The 23,489-nt window shown below is 47.1% G+C and overlaps 1 protein-coding gene across 1 annotated transcript; it reads left to right on the top strand.

Annotated features, from left to right (window-relative positions):
• Nucleotides 1–103: 103 nt before the first annotated feature.
• LOC144383678 (protein spire homolog 2-like) lies at nt 104–23,166 on the top strand. The gene is made up of 15 exons (XM_078082195.1): nt 104–549; nt 4,076–4,125; nt 4,787–5,179; nt 5,629–5,709; nt 5,832–5,996; nt 6,151–6,237; nt 6,476–6,593; nt 6,910–7,070; nt 8,268–8,490; nt 15,363–15,490; nt 15,803–15,940; nt 16,055–16,122; nt 20,177–20,204; nt 20,672–20,769; nt 22,311–23,166. Exons 1-15 carry the CDS (start codon nt 255–257, stop codon nt 22,576–22,578), a joined length of 2,301 nt encoding a protein of 766 aa, XP_077938321.1. The 5' UTR covers nt 104–254; the 3' UTR covers nt 22,579–23,166.
• Nucleotides 23,167–23,489: the final 323 nt, after the last annotated feature.

Below are 23,489 nucleotides of genomic sequence, written 5' to 3'. Positions count from 1 at the left end.
CCACTTTTAAAATAAGTCCTACCTTTTTTTTGTCTCATTTTGACATTTTATTTTGAAAATCCTGAGCAGGAACTGCTGCGTCCACCTCCGCGGGTCCGGCGCCGTCGCGGTAACGCGGTTCCGCTGCCGCAGTCAGAGGAGCGGCAGACGCGGCGAGGACCGCAGAGGAAGACCGCGCCGGACAGCAGTCGGTGGACGACACAAATGGCCCCGGTGTCCACGGGGTGAAGAATGGGCCCCACGCCGTCGCGGCCATGGCCAGATCCACCGACAGAAGCGCCGGTGACGCGGGCCCGCGTGGGACGACGCCCACCGCACGCGGGGAGGCGGCGCGCGACCCGTCCGAGCCCCGGGAACTGTCCCTGGAAGAGGTGCTGAAGTCCTACGAGCAGCCCATCAACGAGGAGCAGGCGTGGGCGGTGTGCTACCAGTGCTGCGGCGGGGCGAGGGGGGGCCCCCGCCCGCCCGCCGGGGGAGTCGTCCGGGCGGAGGACCCGTCCTCCGTCCTCCTGCAGAGGGACGGAACCGTGTCGCTGCGGCGGCGCGACGGTAGGATCGGTCGCTTAACTTCGCTCTTCGCCAGAACCCAACCAGGAAAAAGTGCTTTTTCTAGCGACATCGGTCCAAATATCGAGAGCGTCTTTTCGATTCGGCGTAACGGCGTTGTGTCCCCGAATCGGTAAAAACGCGAAGCGCCTGGTTCCAGTGGTGCGGCATCTGGTGACCCGGCGTGTACCGCGCACCGCGGCCAACGACGTGCCACTACGTTGGCCACACCGGTGCCGAATGCAACCGCGTTCACCGGGGATTGGTGAACTCTATTTAGTCCCGCGCGTGTCTCCCGGAAACTTTGCGCAAACAGCAACGCCACCGAAATGAGCCGAGTTCCACAGGGAGATCTGCACGGGGCGGGACGGACCTATTGGGTCCCGGGGTAATGGACGCTGCTGAGCCGACACCGCCGTCGCGTCGCCCCCTTGATGCCAGTAAGGATGACTTGTACACTGATGGAGATCAGCATCAGGATGGAAGGCTCGAGGTTTTTTTTTACTCCTCCTGAGTATTAAATAGATCAGTGAGAAAGATCGAGAGGCTCCGGCAGGCTGGTCTTCTACTCAGTGGGACTATGGACACTTTAAAGTGTTCACTGGTAAAAAGTTCTATGTCTCTTTTGTCATTTTGAGTCTATATTATCTAAGTCCCCTTTGTTGTTGCAGTTGCATTGACCTCAAAGTTGTTATAGTCACTGTGTAGTGACTTTTGTAGTCTTTTTGTGTCACTTTGTGCTCATTTTGAGTCTCTTCCTCGTTGCTACATGTCTCTTTGAGTGACATGCTGTAGGTGAAGGCCACAGGGGGGGCCCTGGAAAAGTCTGCCGGCCAGAGGACCCTTTGCAGGGCAGAAGGGGCCAGATTCATCCCAAATATCACCCTATTCCAGTTTAAGGCCGGCGGGCTGGAGAGGAAACCACTAGTAGGGAGCCACGTGAAGGCGTGCCACGTTAGATTCCACATTTACTATAAACTATATTCACCTCAAGCACCGGTTTTATAACCTTGAGACACCTGCAAGAGTACATAGTATATAGAACAACAACTTAAATAGCGTCCCCGGTGTTGAAACCGTAACTGGGTACACAGAAGGTCTCCCTTAATGATATCGTGGCTATTGTTGGCACTCCCAACCAACCAAGCCAGCGCCACGTGCACGGGCAGAGTGCACGTAGGGAGCGGCTACCATGCTGCAGTACTCTTCACTTTTATTCTTTCTGTTGACGCTAGTACCCGGGAGATGATGTAATCGATAACATTTTAGTGAACCGTAAACCGCTCAGTTCAGATAACGGCGCGTCTCTCTTACTCTGCTTCAACAAATGTGCACACGGCTTCTGCTTTTACTGGCGAAGTCGTGTGAAAAGGTACTGCGGTTTGAAACGTAATACTTGTGTAGTTCCGTCCCCCCTTTCCTTTTAAAAAGCTAAAGTGAGTGTGGATGACTGACAGCAGGCCCTTAGTGGGCCTAATGGACATCGGATTGTCCCTCGTAAAAAAAAAATGCCTCACTGCAGATGCAACGTGTATTCTAAATATACTCCAGCCGATGTGTCCTCTATCTGTCCTTCCGACAGCTCCCTGCTTCACACGTGGTGAGGTGATCTAACACAAAGTCAAAGTCCAGATAGAGACGCGGAGCCTTAAGACCAGCCAGCTAACTGGTTCCCTTCCCTTTTCTATGTGGTGTCATTAGGATGCTAATGTCGCTAACACCCGTTCCCCGTCCACGCCTCCAACTGGCTTATTGTGTTTTCCCCACATCTCGTCTCCTGGGGGACAGATTCCTCGCCCCTAACGGAGTCCTCGGCGCTCCTTCGGTGTCAGTTGCGTTCGCGCGCTGGGGGAACAAAGTGGCGCTTTGTGGCTTCTCTGTTCTGGCTGTTGACAGGGGAGGAGGCCGCCTCCCCCCCCCCCCCCCCCCATGTGACCTCACTCTCTCCTTTCATCTCCTGTTCTCTGATGTCTCCATCTGTCTCCTGCTACTCTGCAGAGACCTGCTGATGGAGGAATTTCAGGCCTCATTGCTGACATCGGTTGGGGGGGGTAAAGATGTAAAGATCTTCTTTTACCACGTCATAAACAAGCGGGTCCTCCACCCAAACAGTTCTGTACACGGGGGGCGGGGTTGGGGGGGTAGTCAACCAGTCCAGGTCAATCCCGTTAATCTTACACTTGATTAAATCCTCTTTTCTCTACTTTCCGAAACTACGTCTCACTTGTTCTTGTCTGTTTGTCCTCTTCTTCCTCCCCGTTGGGTTGTTGGTTCCCCTTTTTATGCTCTCCTTAATTATTAGAGGTGTAACGATTCATTTTAACAACGATTCGATTCGAATCGCGGTTCACGGTTGCCGATTCGATTCATGGACGATCTGGGTTCATTTAGAACGATTCGATTCGATTCAGTGACTTGAAATCGATTCAGTAACTTTACTGGACAGTGCAGGCAAAGTTTCTGAGATCCCTGTTGTTTCTTGTAAGGAAATCAGGTTTAAATTAATTATGTATATTATAAACAAGCAAACAACAAGTAATGGCAAATGTATTAACCTTTTATTTGAATCAAGTGCCATTTTCCATGTAAACATTACACAATAATTACACAATGTTTGGATCAATTCACAGAGACCACATTGTAGGGTCACACGTCTTTACAGATAAACTTGTTACTGTGATGTTTGGTGCTGGAGGCCTGAGGCGTCTGCAGAGCTGAGTTACCTGCTGCTGCTGCTGCTGCAGCGGTGACGCTGCTAGAGGTCCTGACTGTCGCCGTTGTTTAATCCCACGGCGCCGTAGTAGACGGCCGGAAAGATTCGTCGTGTTTCCGTGGTTTTTTATTTGGCTTCTACATATTCTACAAACAGCGACCGACTTATTTAGAACACCTCCGTGTTTGCAAAAGCCAAAATGTTTCCACTGGATCGATGAGTTGGTTTGTAAATGTCTCGCTCGCAGTCGTCTCCTCCACGCGGTGTTTAGTTGTTGTTCAGAGTTTCGCGCGGCTGCCGCTGCGTACTGATGACGTCACAGACAGGCAGACTGAATCAGTAACGTTTAACGTGTCTAAGTGCTAAAAAACAAACAAACAAACACGCATCCATACCGCTTGTGTACTTAAATCCAATGTGCAGTATCCAAGTATCGATTCAATCGATTTGTAATCGATATATGTCGTCTGGAATGCCGATTTGCGGAGCACAGATCGATTCAGTTGGATCGCAGGAATATAAATCGATGAATCGATTCACTGAATGAATCGTTACCCTCCTATTAATTACTACACTGTTCCCACCCGCTCCTCATTGGGCAGGAAGTCCATAAAAGACCTCCCCTCTATCACCAACCCCCCTCACCTCTTCCTGTAATCTACCACTATATATATATATATATCATTTTATCTATAGTTATGTTCTGTGCTGTCTACACGTCATGATGAACCTTTCAATGGAATTAAAAAGACCACATTTGTACTTTGTGTAAGATGTGATGTGTCTCAGGCCCTTATTGGTTGTGTGTCTCCTCAGACGACACCGACGGACCTCCACCTCCACCTCCACCTGCTGCAGAGCGTCAGGTGAGAAAGAACCAAGTCCTTTCCTGTGTGGAGTCTGTGGCTGCGTCTCAAGAGTCGCTAGGCTGCGTCCTCAAGGACGCCTTTGTCGACCGCATACGCCACTTCGGCCGCGGGTCGCCCGTCCCGATCAGTCGGCTCCTCCGAACGCGGGTCGAGGGACGCGGCCCTCCGGGAGAAAGAAGAACTCCTTACATACAAGTTAATAAGTGTGTTTGCTGTTGTGGACTTTATTGCCAACATTGATGGAATCTCCTCGCCCTTAAGATTGCAATATAACTTATAACTTACGGTATATAAGGCTGCTGAAGGCTGCAGGCTACAAGGATGCAGCCCAGCGACGTTGAGACACGGCTAGAATGTTCTCTCCGGCTCGCTCGCTGAGAGGAGTGACACCGATGCGTCCATCGCCTCTGGGATTTTTGGGGATAATGAAATAGAATAGCATTGTTGTGTGTGTCTTGTGTGTCCCATTACCATTATATACCATATACCCTGGTGCATGCTGCACCATCTTTTCATTAAATCAACCTGAGTTGAACGCGTTCCTTCGTTTGGGTCGTCCAAAACCAGTCGTTCCGTGTCAGTTTTACGCCCGCAGGTGTTGGGCTGGATTGAGGCGTTAAAGGGCAGGCTGTTGATGCCCTCGGTGTATCTCCTCCAGCTGGTCCAGTCGCTGGGCGTGGCGATCTACCGCGCCCTGGACTGGGGGCTGGATGACAGCGAGGAGCGGGAGCTCAGCCCCCAGCTGGAGCGCCTCATCGAACGCATGGCCGGAGGGGAGCAGGGCGGGGAGCAGGTCCGCGCTGCCGGCAGGCTCACCACGGACGAAGGGTACGGCGGCCAGGACGAGGAGGAGGACGAGGAGGACGAGGAGGAGGAGGAGGAGGGAGCGGTGAGGCCGGTGTCCACCTTCCGCCAGGTGACGGCGCTGTGCGCGTCCCGGCTGGCCGACCCCAGCCTGGCGCCGGAACACTACCAGGCCGTCTGCAGGGCTCTGTTTGTGGAGACGCTGGAGCTGCGGACCTTCCTCACCAAGATCCGGGACGCCAAGGAGGTACGTCGAACCAAGAACCAAGGGCCCTAATTAGAAAATACAACGGCAGTTCAACCTCAACATCAATTCCTGACGAGGTCATCAGATCTAGAACATACATGAAAGAATAGAATCAAACAGAACTCTTTGAGTTCTTGTCTTAAAGACCCGTTTAAAGGAGCAAACCAGAGAGCGCAGCTTGTTGCTTTACTAAAGCAACGTCAAAAACCAAAGAGTTGGCACTCTGAATTGTTGTTTTGAGGATTGAATGAAATGATCGGATAATACAGAGAGGCAGGAATGATCTTCTGACTTTGGTGCCCCCTCCGCCCCCCAGTGGTACCATCAACCGATTGATGGACGGAAGCCTTTGCAGTGATTTGAAACGTGCTTTTTAAAGCTGCAGAGAAACACTCGTTCATGACATATAAATATACATATATTCTTAACTGATGCTTTTTGATGCACAGATGCTGAAGAAGATTACCAAAGAGGAAGGTGTGGAGGACAAGTCCACGGCCGAGCTGGACGCCCTGAAGCACACAGACTGGGTGAGACGAGAGCAACGAGAGCACAAAGTCACAGCGAGGACGAGGCGACAGCGGTTTGACCCAAGAAGGCGCCGTGTGTGTGTGTGTGTGTGTGTTTGTTGTTGTTGTTGTGTCCGTCCCAGGCGCGTCTCTGGGTGCAGCTGATGAAGGAGCTCAGGCATGGAGTGAAGCTGAAGAAGGTCCAGGAGCAGCCGTTCAACCTGCTGCCCACCGAGTTCAGCTTCACGCCCTTCGAGATGCTGATGCAGGACATTCGCACCCGCAAGTTCCAGCTACGCAAAGTCATGGTGAGAGAGCGGACCCCGTGTAAAGCAACCAACGGAGCCCCACCTGTGATACGAGTGTGCAGATATGGAAGCAGTAAACACGTCCATGCCAGGAAGGAGAGAGGACCTTTGGCCTGTAGGGATAACGAAAGTGTGATTGTTTTTTTGTACTCAGGTGGACGGGGACATCCCCACCCGAGTGAAGAGAAACGCCCACGAATTGATACTGGATTTCATCCGGTCAAGACCTCCTCTCAGACCAGTGAGTGCTAACAAATGTGCCGCGGTAGTTCTAGTGTTGGTTAACAACCAAAGCCAAAGGTCGAACACTGGCTTCTACGTATTACGTATGCGGGACGTCATTAAGCCAACGTTAGCTTCCAGGGAACTAGTCTGTTGTGGGATTGGGTAGAACTGCGTTGAGGTCCTCTGGTCCTCCTGTCCCTCAGCGTCATGATGCCATTTGCCTTCTTCCGTTGTGTTTTTCCCCTCTCCGTAAGGCCTCGGAGCGCTGCCTCCCCCCTCCGCCCCTGCAGCCGCAGTCCCTTCACGAAAAGGTCCTGGCTGGGATCAAGCAGGAGAGGAAGCTGAGGCCGGTGGTGCCGCCCAGCTCCAGACGTAAGGCGGCGCTTCTTTCAGAACCGGGTTAAGGCCGGTCAGGAACATGTCGGGCAGGAGAAAGCCATTCGGTCACTGACCGTCCAAAACCTCACCGACGACGAGGCTGACCCTCGTGATGCCCAGAGCAACATGATCGTATTCGGTTTTCCTTTAGTAAAGACTCCACAGTCTGAATTTTAACAAGTCCAGATGCAAATAATTGATGAACACGAATGCATTTGGTCGGTAGAATCGATCCTGCGCCCACCAGCAGTTAGGGACGGAGGCATGGCAGACTGACCACGGTCCACCTTCCTGTCCCCCCCCCCCTCAGCATTCGGCTCTCTGCCCTGCCTGGCACAGACGTGTCCTTGTGACGTCAAATCCACGTCGTGCATCGACCTGTCCCTGTCGGAGCCCCGGCCGCCGTCCCGCCCCCGCATCCTGCTCAAGGCCCCGACTCTGGCCGAGATGGAGGAGATGAACATCTCGGAGGTGAGGGACACTGTTCTTCTTTGTGGAATCCTTGTTGTCTCTTAGAGTTCAGAGTTTATTCTTCAGCATCTACAGAAATACCATTACAACTACAAACCCAGGACAACCACAAAGAGACACAAAACAACCACAAAGATACACAAAACAACCACAACCACAAAGAGACACAAAACAACCACGAAGAGACACAAAACAACCACAAAGAGACAAAAAACAACCACAACCACAAAGAGACACAAAACAACCACTAAGAGACACAAAACAACCACTAAGAGACACAAAACAACCACAAAGAGACACAAAACAACCACAACCACAAAGAGACACAAAACAACCACAAAGAGACACAAAACAACCACAAAGAGACAAAAAACAACCACAAAGAGACACAAAACAACCACAAAGAGACACAAAACAACCAACCACAAAGAGACACAAAACAACCACAAAGAGACACAAAACAACCACAAAGAGACAAAAAACAACCACAACCACAAAGAGACACAAAACAACCAACCACAAAGAGACACAAAACAATCACAACCACAAAAGAGACAAACAACCAACCACAAAGAGACACAAAACAACCAACCACAAAGTGACACAAAACAACCACAAAGAGACACAAAACAACCACAAAGAGACACAAAACCACCAACCACAAAGAGACACAAAACAACCAACCCCAAAGAGACACAAAACAACCAACCACAAAGAGACACAAAACAACCCCAAAGAGACACAAAACAACCACAAAGAGACACAAAACAACTATAAAGGGACACAAAACAACCAACCACCAAGAGACCACAAACGGCACGTGCATATTCATTTCATGTGCATGGGGATCTTAAAGCGTCTTCTAGGCCACTAGTTGTCGACTGGGACCCGTTTTCAGTAGGACGCTGGTCCGGGGATGTGCGATTGACTTCCTGTCTGGACGGAGGGGGACAGTCTGCTCTGACTTTAGCTGAGACGGACTGCGGTGCGGCGTGAGGAGTCGGCCACTTGTGCGTGTTTTGGGAAAATTGAGTTGAATGTAAAAGAAAATATTTCCCTCTCTATCATTGTTCTTTTGGTTTGGCCTTAAAATCGTGTTTTGTGTCAGCATACTGTTATATTCTAGAAGTATTGTGTGTTGCCCTCTGTCCTTCACTTAACCATTTTCTTTATTTCCCTCCCCGACCTCCGTCACAGGAGGAGGAGTCCCCAGACTGCGGGGAGCTGAGGAGGACGGAGAGCTCCCCCACCCCTCTGAAAAGAGACCGCTCCTTCTCGGAGCACGACCTGGCCCTGCTGCGCGCCGAGATGCTCCCCTCGCTCTCCGATGCGGCCCAGCTGGGGGGGCCGGTCAGGCTGAGGGGGGAGAGGCCTCGGTCCAGGACGCTAACTGGGGCCGGACCGCCCCCTTATCACAGAGGTCAGTGTGTGACTGTAGACTGATCCTACACTTCACTTACAGTGTCTGGATAAACTATTTGAGATCTGTCCGCTCATTTTGAATGGGACCTCACTGATGACCAATGAGTAAGTCACTACTGGGTTATGGCCATTTAAAACTCATGTTGCCATAGCAACACTTGCCACTGAAATAGTCACTAGCATAGTAGGATTCTGTGAATGAACTAATCCAAATGAAATGGCACAAACGTCCACTTGGACTCCCTCTCAAGCATTCATATGTTAATTATGAGGATTTATTAGTCTACAGTACACAAGTACAATATGGGTACATTATTTCAGTACCAAAGGAAATAAAAACGGGTGATGCTCATTGAGAAGACGGTTTGAATTCAAGGGGGAAAAAAACCTCGCCCTGCGCTTCAGCTCAGGCGTCAGTAGTAATATTAGCTTTATTTATAATGACCACTTTAAAAAGAGGGTTTACAAAGGGCTTCGAAAGGAACATGCCAATATTAGTGAAAATAATTATTAGTAAAACGACAAAGCTCCACAGTGGGTGAGACCAATCAATTAATCAGGAATCAGGAATTTAACTCTACAGTATAAAATAGAAGTGTTTCGGATGAGAAACACGCAGTGCACCATGGATGAACACACGGTGGCCCTGTTGCTGCTCAAAGCACACAAGTTCTCCTGCAGGATCCCGTTCCAGCTCTGCGCAGCACGCCACCAAAATGAAGCTGGGGCTCCATCTCCCCGTCATGCACGCCCGGGGCATTTGAATGCAACCGACTACATCGAGTTAAAACGCCCCCTGCAACCAGGGCTGGGCTCAAGGCCAATAGCAACAAGTCATTTAATATTTCAGGAATCAGGAATCAGGAAACATTTATTTGCCAAAATATGCCAAACATACAAGGAATTTGTCTTGGCGGTTGGTGCGCGACAGTAGACAGACAAGACAGCAGTAAGTAATAAAATAAAGTAAAATGAAATGCTAATGCAATGGGTTAGTAGAATAAGGCTATGGGTTAGTATAAAACAAGGGAATAAAGTTAAAAATTTTAAATATTAAAAACGTTAAAAGAAACATTTTAAGCATAAAGTGCACTAACGAACGAGTAACAAACAAGGTACAAAGTGATGAATTGCAGTTAAAGTGACGTGTGCAGTATGAAGGGGAGTGACCGGTGGAATGTTATAGTCAGTCAGTGGGGGACCGACTCTGTTGATGAGCCCAACTGCCGACGGGAAGAAACTGTTGGTGTGGCAGGAGGTCTTAGTCCTGATGGACCTCCAGCCTCCTGCCAGATGGAAGGGGCACAAACAGGTTTTGTCCGGGGTGAGAGGGGTCGGCCACCATCTTTTTAGCTCGCTTCAGAGACCTGGAAGCGAACAAGTCCTGCAGGGACGGCAGATTGCAGCCGATCAGCCTCTCTGCAGAGCGGAGGACACGCTGCAGCCTGCCCTTGGCTGTGGCTGCAGCGTACCAGACGGTGATGGAGGAGCAGAGGATGGACTCCATGATGGCCGTGTAGAAGTGGACCATCATCGTCTTTGGCAGGTTGAATTTCTTCAGCTGCCTCAGGAAGAACAACCTCTGCTGAGCCTTCTTGGTGATGGAGCTGATGTTTAGCTCCCACTTGAGGTCACTTAATGTTCTCTCCGTGAAACGTAGCTACTCAAATCGCCACATCGTTTTCTTTAGAGTCGATTGTTTGGTTTGGAAGTTACACATTTCTTTGTATCACTTCATAGAGCAGAAGATAAAAAAATATGTACGTATGAATCATAATTTTGTATGAATAGACTTCTCTATAAAAATATCGTGTATAGATAGGAATAAAAGTAGCACATTTGGTGTTGTAGTGAATATTTTAAAAAATTGTTTCAAGTTATGTTTTGTAATATTGTACACATTTAAAGATAGTACTGATGAATAGAAATATGAAATAGATATCACCGCAAAACGTCTCCAGCTCATTACATTAAGAAAATGACTTCTGTTGTATTAAAATATGCAAATGGTCATCTAATGGTAACTTTTTGTGAATGAGAAATCTACAGTGGCAAATAGACAAACGTATTGAAATAGAAACTCGATGGTCATGATGTTGAATTTAATATCGTTGTGCCAAACTGAAATCAAACCGTGAAACTGTGCACTTAGCTCATCAATACAGCGACTACTGACATAATTCCCCTTTATAAAGGGCCTCCAGGCGGAGCAGTTGGAAACTACTTTGATGGTTTCCATTCCGCTTGTAACTGTGTATCTATTCCATTAAAAGTAACGGTTTTTCGACCTTTAATGACCCAAATTGCCTTTGTTGTTGTAGGAACATGGTGTCCCCACTGCTTCCAATCTCCTCGGTTATACCTTGAGCACTAACCTTATTAAATTACTGCTACCTCGCTGAAATAAGAGCTGAACCAGTGGTCCTAGAGTTCTTGCTGACGGGGGGTTGAAAGTGATTACATCTGCCGTGAAGCTGTTGTTAGGGATTCTAGTCACATCTAAAGATGTGCTGATGAAGTCTAACTGAGTGAAGGACGGTGGAGGCTAATGGGTTTGGAATGTGTGCCGCACGTAACCACAGGGAGCATGTTGTCTGTTCCATGGCCAGGGTTTGTGCATTAGCAGCCCGGAAGCTCGACTCGAATCCATTCTCAGTCTGCAAGCCAACCCTGCCAGCTGCGTGCCGTGCACGCCACACATTAGGGGACTACGGGCCCACAGACCTTAAAAGGCCCCGACAACACAGACCTCATGGCTGTTTTCTCTCTTTTTGTTGGAGTTTTGTGTCTTGTTGTAGTTGTTTTAGTATTCGTGTAATTATTTTTGTCTCCGTATTGTATTGTCATTTTGTTCCATTTTCTCCATTTTGTTGTCCGTTTGAATCTAGTAGTTTAGTTTCTCTTTGTAGTTGGTTGCAATCTGCTTGAGGTTGTTTTGTGTCTCTTTGTAGTTAGTTAGAGTCCATTAGTTTAAGTCTGTTCGAAGTAGTTTTGTGTCTCTTTGTAGTTAAAGTGTAATTGTAGTTAGTTTGAATCTGTTCTTTTGTGGCTCTTTGTAGTTGGTTTGAATCTGCTTGAGGTTCTTTTGTGTCTCTTTGTAGTTAATTTAGATCTGTTTGAAGTTGTTTTGTGTCTCTTTGTAGTTAATTTGAATGTGTTTGAAGTTGTTTTGTGTCTCTTTGTAGTTAGTTTGAATGTGTTTGAAGTTGTTTTGTGTCTCTTTGTAGTTAGTCTCTTTGTAGTTAGTTTGAATGTGTTTGAAGTTGTTTTGTGTCTCTTTGTAGTAGTCTCTTTGTAGTTAGTTTGAATGTGTTTGAAGTTGTTTTGTGTCTCTTTGTAGTTAGTCCCTTTGTAGTTAGTTTGAATGTGTTTGAAGTTGTTTTGTGTCTCTTTGAAGTTAGTCTCTTTGTAGTTAGTTTGAATGTGTTTGAAGTTGTTTTGTGTCTCTTTGTAGTTAGTTTGAATGTGTTTGAAGTTGTTTTGTGTCTCTTTGTAGTTAATTTGAATGTGTTTGAAGTTGTTTTGTGTCTCTTTGTAGTTAGTGTGAATGTGTTAGAAGTTGTTTTGTGTCTCTTTGTAGTTAGTGTGAATGTGTTAGAAGTTGTTTTGTGTCTCTTTGTAGTAGTCTCTTTGTAGTTAGTTTGAATGTGTTTGAAGTTGTTTTGTGTCTCCTTGTAGTAGTCTCTTTGTAGTTAGTTTGAATGTGTTTGAAGTTGTTTTGTGTCTCCTTGTAGTTAGTCTCTTTGTAGTTAGTTTGAATGGGTTTGAAGTTGTTTTGTGTCTCCTTGTAGTTAGTCTCTTTGTAGTTAGTTTGAATGTGTTTGCAGTTGTTTTGTGTCTCTTTGTAGTAGTCTCTTTGTAGTTAGTTTGAATGGGTTTGAAGTTGTTTTGTGTCTCCTTGTAGTTAGTCTCTTTGTAGTTAGTTTGAATGTGTTTGCAGTTGTTTTGTGTCTCTTTGTAGTAGTCTCTTTGTAGTTAGTTTGAATGGGTTTGAAGTTGTTTTGTGTCTCCTTGTAGTTAGTCCCTTTGTAGTTAGTTTGAATGTGTTTGAAGTTGTTTTGTGTCTCTTCGTAGATAGTTTGAATGTGTTTGAAGTTGTTTTGTGTCCCTTTGTAGTTAGTTTGAATGTGTTTGAAGTTGTTTTGTGTCTCTTTGTAGTTAATTTGAATGTGTTTTAAGTGGTTTTGTGTCTCTTTGTAGTTAGTTAGAGTCTCTTTGTAGTTAATTTGAATCTGTTCAAAGTTGTTTTGTGTCTCTTTACAGTTGGTTTGAGTCTTTTTGATGTTGTTGAGTCTTGTTGTAATCTTTTTGTGTTTTCTTTAAAAGGGCTCTAGTGTCTTTGTGCGGTAGATGCGGTCAGTGACCCATCCACAATCCTTAGACAATAATGGAGTCTTATCTAATGTATTATGCACTACATGACTCTGCCAACAGGGGGCTCTCCAGCTTAACTCTGGCCCTTTCTCAATAATTAAGACGGCGAGAACGGACTTGCAAGCATAGACTTGGGAGCATCAGAGTAAATATATATATATATAATCTCAGACATAAAATAATTAGGCAAAATATCTCAATGGATGGGCGGCACGGTGGCGTGGTGGTCAGCACCGTTGCCTCACAGCAAGAAGGTCCTGGGTTCGATTCCACCCAGTGGCCTTTCTGTGTGGAGTCTGCATGTTCTCCCTGTGTCTGCGTGGGTTCTCTCCGGGTTCTCCGGTTTCCTCCCACAGTCCAAAGACATGCTCTGGGGATCAGGTTAATTGGGGACTTTAAATTGCCCGTAGATGTGTGAATGTGAGTGTGAATGGTTGTGTGTCTCTGTGTAGCCCTGCGATTGGCTGGCGACCAATCCAGGGTGTACCCTGTCTATCGCCCGAAGTTAGCTGGGATGGACTCCAGCCCCCCCGCGACCCTGTGTGCAGGATAAGCGGTTTGACAATGGATGGATGGATGGATCTCAATGGATCAGTTCAGAGTTGTTATACAGTCGAACATCTTTCTAAAGAAGATAAAGAGGAGCAGCTGTAGTTTGTGGTGTTGCTGAACTTTAATGGTTTACACTGACAGCTGTATAACTCATTTGTATTCATATTGGATGGAAGAAACACATAAAACGTAACTGAGGTGAACATTGAATTCAGGGCTGTTGTATCACACTGCATTAGTTTTATAAAGGTTTCATAAAGTAAGAGGAGGTTGGATACGGTAACAATAATTAAATAAATTCATATTTTACTGGACAGTAGCACATTCCAAGTGCACACCTACCGTTTGTCTTCTTGTTACTCAAACATTAAGAAACTGATAACCAGTGTAGTGGCCCTCGTACAGTTGAATGCACAAACATCACTATAAATTAAATTAAACCTGAACCTCATTTGTGTCTCTACATCAATAGTGATTAAACTCATAGTACTTTTTCTATATAATATAGTGATCAATGAGGCTACATACCGTAAGATAGGTGACATCATCGGTGATTAACATGCTACAGTTAGATAGGTGAACTAACACACCCGCCCATTTTATCTGGGTAGTTAGATTCTCGGTAAAATGTGCGGGGCGAGTCACATCCGGGTATTATGACCGTTCTTGGCGAGATGCGGACTTCGGAATTGGAACAGCACTCTGGCTGTTCAGAGTCCACTTGAGAACACGGTGTCTTCTGCAGCTGATCCAAAGTAGACAAACTGATGACGTTTTACTGGCCTCTTTCAGCCGGTTCACTTTCCATTAGAGCCAAATTGACAGCTTCCATTTGCAGGAACAAAGAGGCACCCAGATTCAGCCACGTGCATTTAACCCCCTCCCAGCATCGACTGACTGAGCCTCCTGTGAGTTCCTTTTTTAACAGTAACCACTGAGCTGGGATCTAAGTTACAGATGTAGCAGCATGGGCCGAATCACTCCACTGGAATCAGATGAATAATTCACGGAAGCAGAGTCGATCGTCCAGCTCTCTAAACGAAGGCCAGAGATCTGAGACGGAGCTGAATGAACGAGGCTGATGTGTAATTCATGGACTTGTTAGACTGGGATTTGTGGCTGTGTCTCACTTACTGTCTGATGATGTCCCCATTTGATTTGGCCGTTGGGGGATAGCTTTGTTTTGCTACGTGTCGCCTCGTGAACAATGGGCACAACCGCTGTCGAAATTGTTCCAATATTGGAGAAGGTGGCAGAAGATGTTATCCCCCGCGGCAACTCCTCGATGTACGTCCACATGAGGGCTGGTTCCCTCGTCAAGGGCGGACTCGGGGTGTTATTTGAAGTACCTGACTACAGGGTGAACCTAAGGACCAATAAATATCTTTGATAAACGTTCACACGGGCTGTCTGTTGCATTCCCATTGTCTTAATAAGCTAAACCATGAAGTTACTTTGGCTGAGCTACACTTGTTGTCCAACACAACAAACTTTGACACCTGCACTCATCTCTCATAATCTAACTCACCTATTTACCGTTGTCTTCTGGCAAAAAGTCACATGGCACAAAAACAAACGATGAATATAATGGTTTAATTTCTTTATGGGGTTATTTCTATAATGCATACAGAAGGTTTATAATAAACAATCAAATAAATCCACTCCTTCAAATCGACTTCAGAGACCTCAACCACGTTGTAGAAATCACCGCTGTCTTTTACACCTCGCCGGATTCCTTGAGTGAGACTCGCTCCGTAATGTTGTCGTACACTTTTTGTAACCTGAATCCAGCTGATTCCGAACCACAAACAGGCTCATGTAGCGGGCGTCCGTTGACAATGTATTGGGATTACATCGCAGCCAATGGCTGTCCTCATTAGTAACTTGGATGCATAAGCACGGGGAGAATATGAACCTTTCTTCCTCCCCTTCCTCTTCCCCAAGCCTCTTACCCGGTTCAGGGCTGGGTGCCGTCCTCCCCGGCCCGCCTGTCTCTGAGCTCGGTTGACGAGACCACGGAGAGGTCGGACACGCCGTCCGGCTCCAGAGCTGGAGACAAGCACCAGTTGATGGTGAGTTAGAATCAACTCCCTCACTGGTAAGGACAGCGCACTGGAAACTCATTGAAACAAGTCTGTCGTTGTAATAATATCATACGTCCAATATTTTATGTATGACAGATTGATGTCATGAATTATGAAACTTCAGCAAATTACCTTGGTGGGAGGTCTATTTAGAAGCCGCTCTGGAGCTTTAGGTCATAGAAATGGAAATAATAAAGAGTATTTTTCTTTAAATGCCTCGAAGGAATTCTTCACCCCAAAATTAAATGAATTTGACAATATAGAGTCAACTAAAACTGCTGGGTCTCCTCTCCTCTTCAGGAGGAGTTTAGTCACCCGGTGGAGAGTCTCGCTTTGACGGTGGATGAGGTCATCAACGTGCGCCGAGTTCTGGTCAAAGCGGAGATGGAGAAGTTTCTTCCGAACAAAGAGCTTTACAATAACCTGAAGCGAGGCAAGGTACCGGCGTGGAACTTAGCTAATCGATTCTTCCCACTTTCCTGTGTTTACGGAAGAGGTACTCAGTGTGTGTGTGTGTGCGTGTGTGTGTGTGTGTGTGTGCATGTTTCTCAGGTTTGCTGCTGCTGCAAGGTGAAATTCCCTATCTTCTCATGGCCATCTACCTGCTTACTGTGTAAAAGGTATCAAGACTGACATCCCTCCCGTTTTCTGAAATGTTTATTCCACATTCATCCTTAAATGCCGCATGCTGTTTTTCCCGAGATACAATGCGATACTAGAGCATGAGCCTGATGTTATATTTTATTTTTTTATGAACTGCTCAATATATTTTCTGTAGATAACGTGAAGGTCCATCCATCTTCTTCCGCTTATTTGAGGTCGGGTCCCGGGGGCAACAGCTCCAGCAGGGGACCCCTAACCTCCCTTTCCCGAGCCACATCTACTAGCTCTGAATGGGGGAACCCTAGGAGTTCCCAGGCCGGTGCAGAGATATAATCTCTCTACCTACTTTTGGACCTTCCCTGGGACCTCTTCCCAGCATTGGGCATCCTTACCAGATCCCCAAACCACCTCAACTGGCACAAAGGAGCAGCGTCTCTAATCCAAGCTTCTCCATCTCTAAGGGAAACCCATTTCGGCCACTTCTACCCGTGACCTAGTTCTTTCGGTCATCCTTCATGGTTGTATAACCACGAAGGATGGCTTCATGACCATAGGTGATCACGGAGAGGTGATGGACCGGTAGATCGAGAGCTTTGCCTTTCGGCTCAGCTCTCTTTTTGTCACACCGGTGCGGTAAAGCGAGTGCAATCCCGCCCCCGCTGCTCTGATTCTCCGGCCAAACTCACACTCCATCTTCCCTCCACTCGTGAACAAGACCCTGAGGTACTTGAACTCACTTGGGGTAAGGACCCATTCCCCACCCGCAGTGGGAAATCCATTGGTTTCCTGCTGAGAACCATGGCCTCAGATTTAGAGGTGCTGATCCTCATCTCAACCGCTTCACTCTTGGCTGCAAACTGCTCCAGTGGCAGTTGGAGGTCACAGACAGAAGATGCCATCAGGACCACATCATCTGCAAAAAGCAGCGATAAAATCCGCAATCCCCCAAACTGTAGACCCTCCTCCCCCCGACGACGCCTTGATATCCTATCCATAAAAAACCCAAACAAGATCCCGCAGAACCTCCCACATGATCTCTTTGGGGAGCCGGTCATACACCTTGTCCAGGTCCACAAAACACATGTAGACTGGATGAGCATACTCCCAGGCCCCCTCCATGATCCTTGAAACAGTAAAGAGCTGGTCCGTCGTTCCACGACCAGGACAAAAACCGCATTGTTCCTCTTCAATCCTTGGTTTGACTATCGGCCGAACCCTCCTTTCCAGCACCTTGGAGTAGACTTTACCAGGGAGGCTGAGTAGTGTGATGTCCCTGTAATTGGCACACACTCTCTGGTCCCCCTTTTTGAAGAGAGGTACCACCACCCCGGTCTGTCAGTTTTTTGCCACTGTCCCAGACTTCTACGCAGTGTTTAAGAGCCGTGTCATCCAAGACAGCCCCCCCAACACCCATTTCAGCATCTCCTCTACCAGGTTCCACTTTTCCCTCAAGTCGCTTGTATTACCTGTCACAACCTGAGAGAGAGGCAATGGAGATGTACATTAATGACTCACTGGCTGCTGGCATTATCAGAGCATCTTCCTCACCTCTGGGGGCAGGGTTTTTTTTTACTACGAAGGATAAGACTCTCCGCCCGTGTATTGTTTTTCGGGGCTTGAACAACATAACTGTTAGTACTCTGCCGCTAATCAGTTCCGCTTTCGAACCCCTTCGGGGAGCCACCATTTTCAGCAAGCTGGACCTAAGGAACGAATATCACCTGGTACAAATTTGTGATGGAGACAAATGGTAGACGGTGTTTACTACACCACTGGGCTACTTCGAATACCTGGTAATGCCTTTCGGACTGACCAACGCTCCTGCAGTTTTCCAAGCGTTGTTGAACGATGTTTTGAGAGATTTTTTGAACAGGTTTGACAGGTTGACATTTTGATTTTTTCCCTTGATCTCACATCACCTTCATGTCCGCCAGGTACTCCAGAGGCTTCTGGATAACAAACTGTTCGTAAAAGCCGAGAAATGTGAGTTGGCCCGAGCCCTGCTCCAGGAAGCTGTTGCAACTGTTCCATGATTTCGGCAACTTCTATCGCCATTTTATCCGGGACTACAGTAGAGTTGCTGCTCTTTTGACCAGACTCATATCTCCTGCGGTTCCTTTCCGGTGGTCCTCTGAAGCAGATCGAGCTAATTGAAAGACCCATTCTGGTGCAACCGGACTCTTCTCTACAGTTTTTGGTTAAGGGTTGATGCGTCTGACAGTGAGGTGGGTGGTGTTCTCTCCCAACACTCTGGCCATGGTCAAAAATTGCACCCATGTGGGGGTTTTTCTCGACGCCTGTCTTCAGACCAGACCAACTATGATCGGTAACCGGGAACCTCTGGCAGTGAAGTTGGCTCTGGAGGAGTGGAGACATTGGCTGGAGATCCCTTTCATTGTGTGAACGGAACACAAGAATCTTGCCTACATCCAGTCAGCTAAACGGCTGAATTATTTAGCCGTTTAGCGGCTGTTTTTGGCCGTTTCAATTTTTCCATCACTTACCATCCTGGGTCAAGGAACATCGTGCCGAATGCCCTGTCTCCAGTTTGTGGTAAAGGAGACCCCGTCGTTGGTGGTGGGAGCTCTGACCATGGTAAATGATGGTTGTAGCTGGTTGTCATTTACGGTCCACTACGGTTACAGAGAGGTGTCGTTTGTGTTTTGGGCTTCTATAGTTGTGTGAATGCATCACCCCGGCCAATCCAAAGACGGGGTTTCTAAGCAATCAGATGAAGATAACATGCTGGCTGGCTCCGCCCCCTTACTGTTAAAAAGAACAACAGCGAGCGCGTAGAAAACACCTTCGAGCGCAAGCAGAGATTCTCCTCGCGAGCAACGAAGTTCACGTTCCGCAAGTGAGCAAATACCTCACGCGAGACAAACTTTTGCTCGCGCGAGACGGAGATTTGCTTGCGGGTGTTTGATTTACGCGGCCGTATCAACTCGATTTGCGCTCTCGAATTTTCACAGTGACTTGCGCTTTACGCCTGCTTGCGCATTGCCCCATGCAGGACTCCATTCAGGTTGTTCAAATAGGCTGAATATTCCCAGCTGCTGTTTGGTTCATATGCACAGACAGAGTTTTCCCCCCCACAACCCGAAGGCGTAGGGAGGCGACCCTTTTGTCCACCGGGGTAAACTCCAATGTAGCAGCACTCAGCCGGGGACTTGTGAGTATCCTCACACCCGCCTGGCGCCTCACACCATGGGCCACTCCAGAGTAGAATAGAGTCCATCCCCTACCCAGGAGTGTGGTTCCAGAGCCGAGGCTCTGGTAAGCCCCACCAGATCCAACTGATAACGCTCCACCTCCCGCACAAGCTCCGGCTCCTTCCCCCCCAGAGAGGTTACGTTCCACGTCCCCTGAGCCAGCATCTTCCGTCCAGGCCTGTTCCTTCTAGACCCCCCACTGTCACTGCCACCCTTGTAGCAGCGCTACAGTTTTCCCCACAGGTAGCGCATCACTTCTTCGGGCTGTGCCGTTGGCGTCCACGGCAAGCCCGGCCACCAGACGCTCGCTGTTGGGCCCGCCGTCTGGGCCTGGCTCCAAATGGGGGCCAGGGTAGCTCCTTCCCTTTTGCTTTTTCATAGGGTCTTTTTAACTAACGAACGTTCTAACAAGGAGTCCAAAATCGTCTTACTTTTAGTTCAGAATGAACTTAATGAAGTTAAGTTCCTTGGTGGAGTTTGAAAAGGTATACGTTGATGGACTGAGCTGCTGCTTGAGGTACACATCTGCTAGATTAAAGCAAACACGAAGCTGTGGTATTAATTCATTCATGTCATCCTGTCATTTCAGCATTAGACCAGCTATCTGTCTTGCCGGGGAAGAGACCTGTCAGAAGAGATGACTATCAGATTAACAACTGGTTGTACGGAGTACAGTTTAAATGTCTTCTCCATGATCTAATCTAGAATCAAAGACAAACAAGAAACACACCTCAAGCTGCTCAAGGGGTTAGAGACAGACAGAGAAGCTCCATACTGGACATATTTCTCGCTCCCATTATATGATCCAAGCTAGCAAGAACCTGTATGTGCATTGATTCATTTTACCTTTCTCTTACAGAGCTGTCTGTGGCTCCTGCAGTGCAAAGGTAACTTTAAGAACTTATAGTGTTATAGATGGCCACACTCAACACTTAGTAAAGTTGTTAAACTTGGTTTTCAACCAGGCCTCAGCGTTTGGTAGCCAAAAGGAGTATACGGTTGAAATTTCAAATCATTATATATATATTTACATTTTAAGTAATTAAAGGACTTCATCCAAATACTATGCATCGTGACCTGTAGAGTACCAGTCATAAGTTTGGATACACCTTCTCATTGAATGAGAAAATCTGTCCAAACTTTTGACTGTTATTGCAAATCATCATCTATCCCCTCCACCGTTACACAATATGTGAGTGATGCCATCATGTCTTCTGTTGTCCTGTTGCCGGTTTGTATTTGTTGCCTTGTGGGATGTGTGGTTCTGAAGGACGTGTCTTTGAAAGACACTTTTGTTGTGTACGTGTGTAAGTACTGTCGTTATTTTCCTCCGGTTCGTCTTCCTTTGGTCCAGATGAAGATCCCCTCGAAGAAGGTGTCCCACATTCCTGTGTACACCGTTGGCTTCCACAGCACTCCGAGGAGCCACGGACACAAGAGCCAAGTCTATAAGTGAGTTTGGCTTCACCTGTAGAGACGACTGCTCATGCATTCATACAAGCTGACTGAGAATGCAAAGATTGCACCGAAGAGCCGAAAAGACACGATTTTGTCTGATTTTGAATTGTTGTCCATGATTGAAGGAGATGGAAAAGAACAACGTTGTTCTATATTGGTCACCTCCCCACCAGGGGGAAGATAACATTGTCATGCATGATTAGAAAGAGAACACTTTGTTTACACCTAGACCAACACGCTTTGTAAAATGACTTTGGATACTGTCCAGACCCTGAATTGATTTGAACCACGTCCCAGTTCAAGAGGTCACAGGTCGTGGCCCGAGTTTAATCTTTGGATGTGGTGTGATAAAAGAAAAAAAACGTAAAACAAAATGCTGTGCCAGAGATAATTGTGTTCCCCGCCGGCCATCCGCTCAATCCTTGTGAACGCGACGTTTCATCGGCGGTTTGAGTAAATACCTTTCAACTTCGACCAACGTCATCTTTGAGGGTCAAAAGGTCACTGCGATCTGACAGAACAGGTTTCCAATGCTGACAAATGTATGAAGTCACGACCGTGCGTCCACATGTAGAGGTAAACTTTTTGGTTTACAAAGACGAGCAGTAATTCTACGAGTGTAATTGCTGCTTTATGCTTAATGAATAATGTGGATAACGTCGTACCTTAAGGCCATTATAGAATTCTAAGTGAAACAATATGAGAACAAAGCTGGTGACGAATGCAACGTGTAACAAGGGTTCATGAGGAGCTGAAACTGAGCAGAAACTGAGCAGAAACGGCCGCTTAACCATTTACCCTCAATCCAATCAACCCCCTCGACCCCCCGACCCCCCGACCCATGCTGGTGTTACACAATCAGCGCCGTGGCCTCTAAGCGGCCATGATGTAACAGTCACCCAGCTGTCGTCAATACCCTCACTCCTTGTGCCTGTGCGAAGACGGACGGGGGAGAGACTGGAATAGTAGGTTTTATATCAGTAAAGATTACCTTAATCTTTACTGGTCTTTTTTTTGTTCTCACACAATTTTATTGTGTGTCGTGTTAAATTAGATTAAAGGCAAACAAGATAAAGTACGGCTTCGTTCTTCCTCACTTCCTTTGCTGTTAATTAGTTAGATATCTCACATTAATCCTCTTGGTGAACAAGTGGGCAAACTTGACAAAACGTTGGATTCCTAATATTTCATTTTTTCACAGTAAATTATAATTAATATTATATATTAGTATTATTGTATATTATGGAGCAGTCAATTGAGAAATATGAGGGAATATAATCTATGCCCGAGAGAACATTTTATGTCATATATTTTCATATAGTTAAGTAGCAAAAATATCCTTTTTGTGATTCAGTATTAGCGCTTCCATAATATCTGAAGACGGATTTGAAAACCGAAGAGGCAGAAATATTCAGACTTTTTTATTTCCCTTTTTTTCTCAGGTTGCATTGAAACGGATGAATTTGGATGATTTGATTTGTTGCAGACGTCGGCACAGCATCTGTATTCGCATCTGTATTCATTCCCCTCTGCAGGTCCCTGCGCAGCCTGTCCCGCCGCTCCGTGGAGGAGGAGTTCCCCCACCTGTACACACACGGCTGCACGCTGCGCGACGTCTGCGCCGAATGCACCAAGTTCGTCGCCGACGTCATTTCCTCCAGCCGCCGCAGTCTGGACGTCCTCAACAACACCCCCAAGAGGGAGGCCGCCCCCCAGAGGCCGCAACTGCAACGCCAGTCACACCTCCAGACTTGCCCTCGGCCTCACCCTCAGTGTCACCCCCAGTGTCACCCTCCTCCCTAATCACGGGGTTGGCACATGCTTGCGCGCACGCGCACTTTGCTCCCGTGCTACACTGTGTTGCACCATCAAGCTCTTTAAATACGCACACACACACACACACACCCTCTCCTTAACCAGAACGAGGAGTTCTTTAAGGGTTTTAATGGTGACACACCAGTGAGGACACAATGGATGCTCTGCTATCTATCTATGAAGCTTTTGCTGTGGCTGCTTTTTTAGCGAGGAGCTAGAGACGCTTAAACCACCCCCCCCCCCCGCGGTCGCCTTCTTGTTTGTGTCCTAAATTGCATTCAAGAGACAGAATTTTAGTGTGTGTTTATTATATTGTTATATGCTTGTGAGGCCCGCGGGCGGCCGGACGAGGTGCGAGGGCGGCGGCGGCACTGTGAACGTATCGGGCCGGAGGCTCAAGGCCACAACCATTTTTTTATTTTTGTTCTTCTTTCGTTACCGACGCAGCGCGATGATGGCGATTTTAAGCGAGCCCGAAAAGGAAGTCCCGCCTCTTTCACTTCTCACGGGCGCTTGCAATCTGCCTTGGTTTTGTACGCTAAGTAAAGTTCAACTGCAATAAAATCTAACAACAAACACCCCCCCCCCAGTGCTGCTTCGGCCTCGTGCTGTTGTGTGAAAGCTGCTCGCCGCGTTCGGCTCTGTTACAATATATCACCACTATAGCAGCAACGATTATTTTCAGTAACGGCTATTTTTAAACACGTCCAAAAACCTTAAAAGTGAAGTGTTTTCCCTCCATTGTGCACGGGACAAAATAAAAAATCATGTCAAAAAAGATCATTGCATTTCACACGATCGCTGAAAACTTTTAGGATAGAACTAAAACATACTGGCATCCCTTTATCTTAAATTTAGTTGAGCAATAAATATTTAAAATAAAATCATCCCATATACTA

This window comes from Gasterosteus aculeatus, chromosome X, assembly GCF_964276395.1.
Source record: "Gasterosteus aculeatus chromosome X, fGasAcu3.hap1.1, whole genome shotgun sequence".
NCBI classification, from domain to species: domain Eukaryota; kingdom Metazoa; phylum Chordata; class Actinopteri; order Perciformes; family Gasterosteidae; genus Gasterosteus; species Gasterosteus aculeatus.
This window is presented reverse-complemented; position numbering and strand designations above follow the sequence as displayed.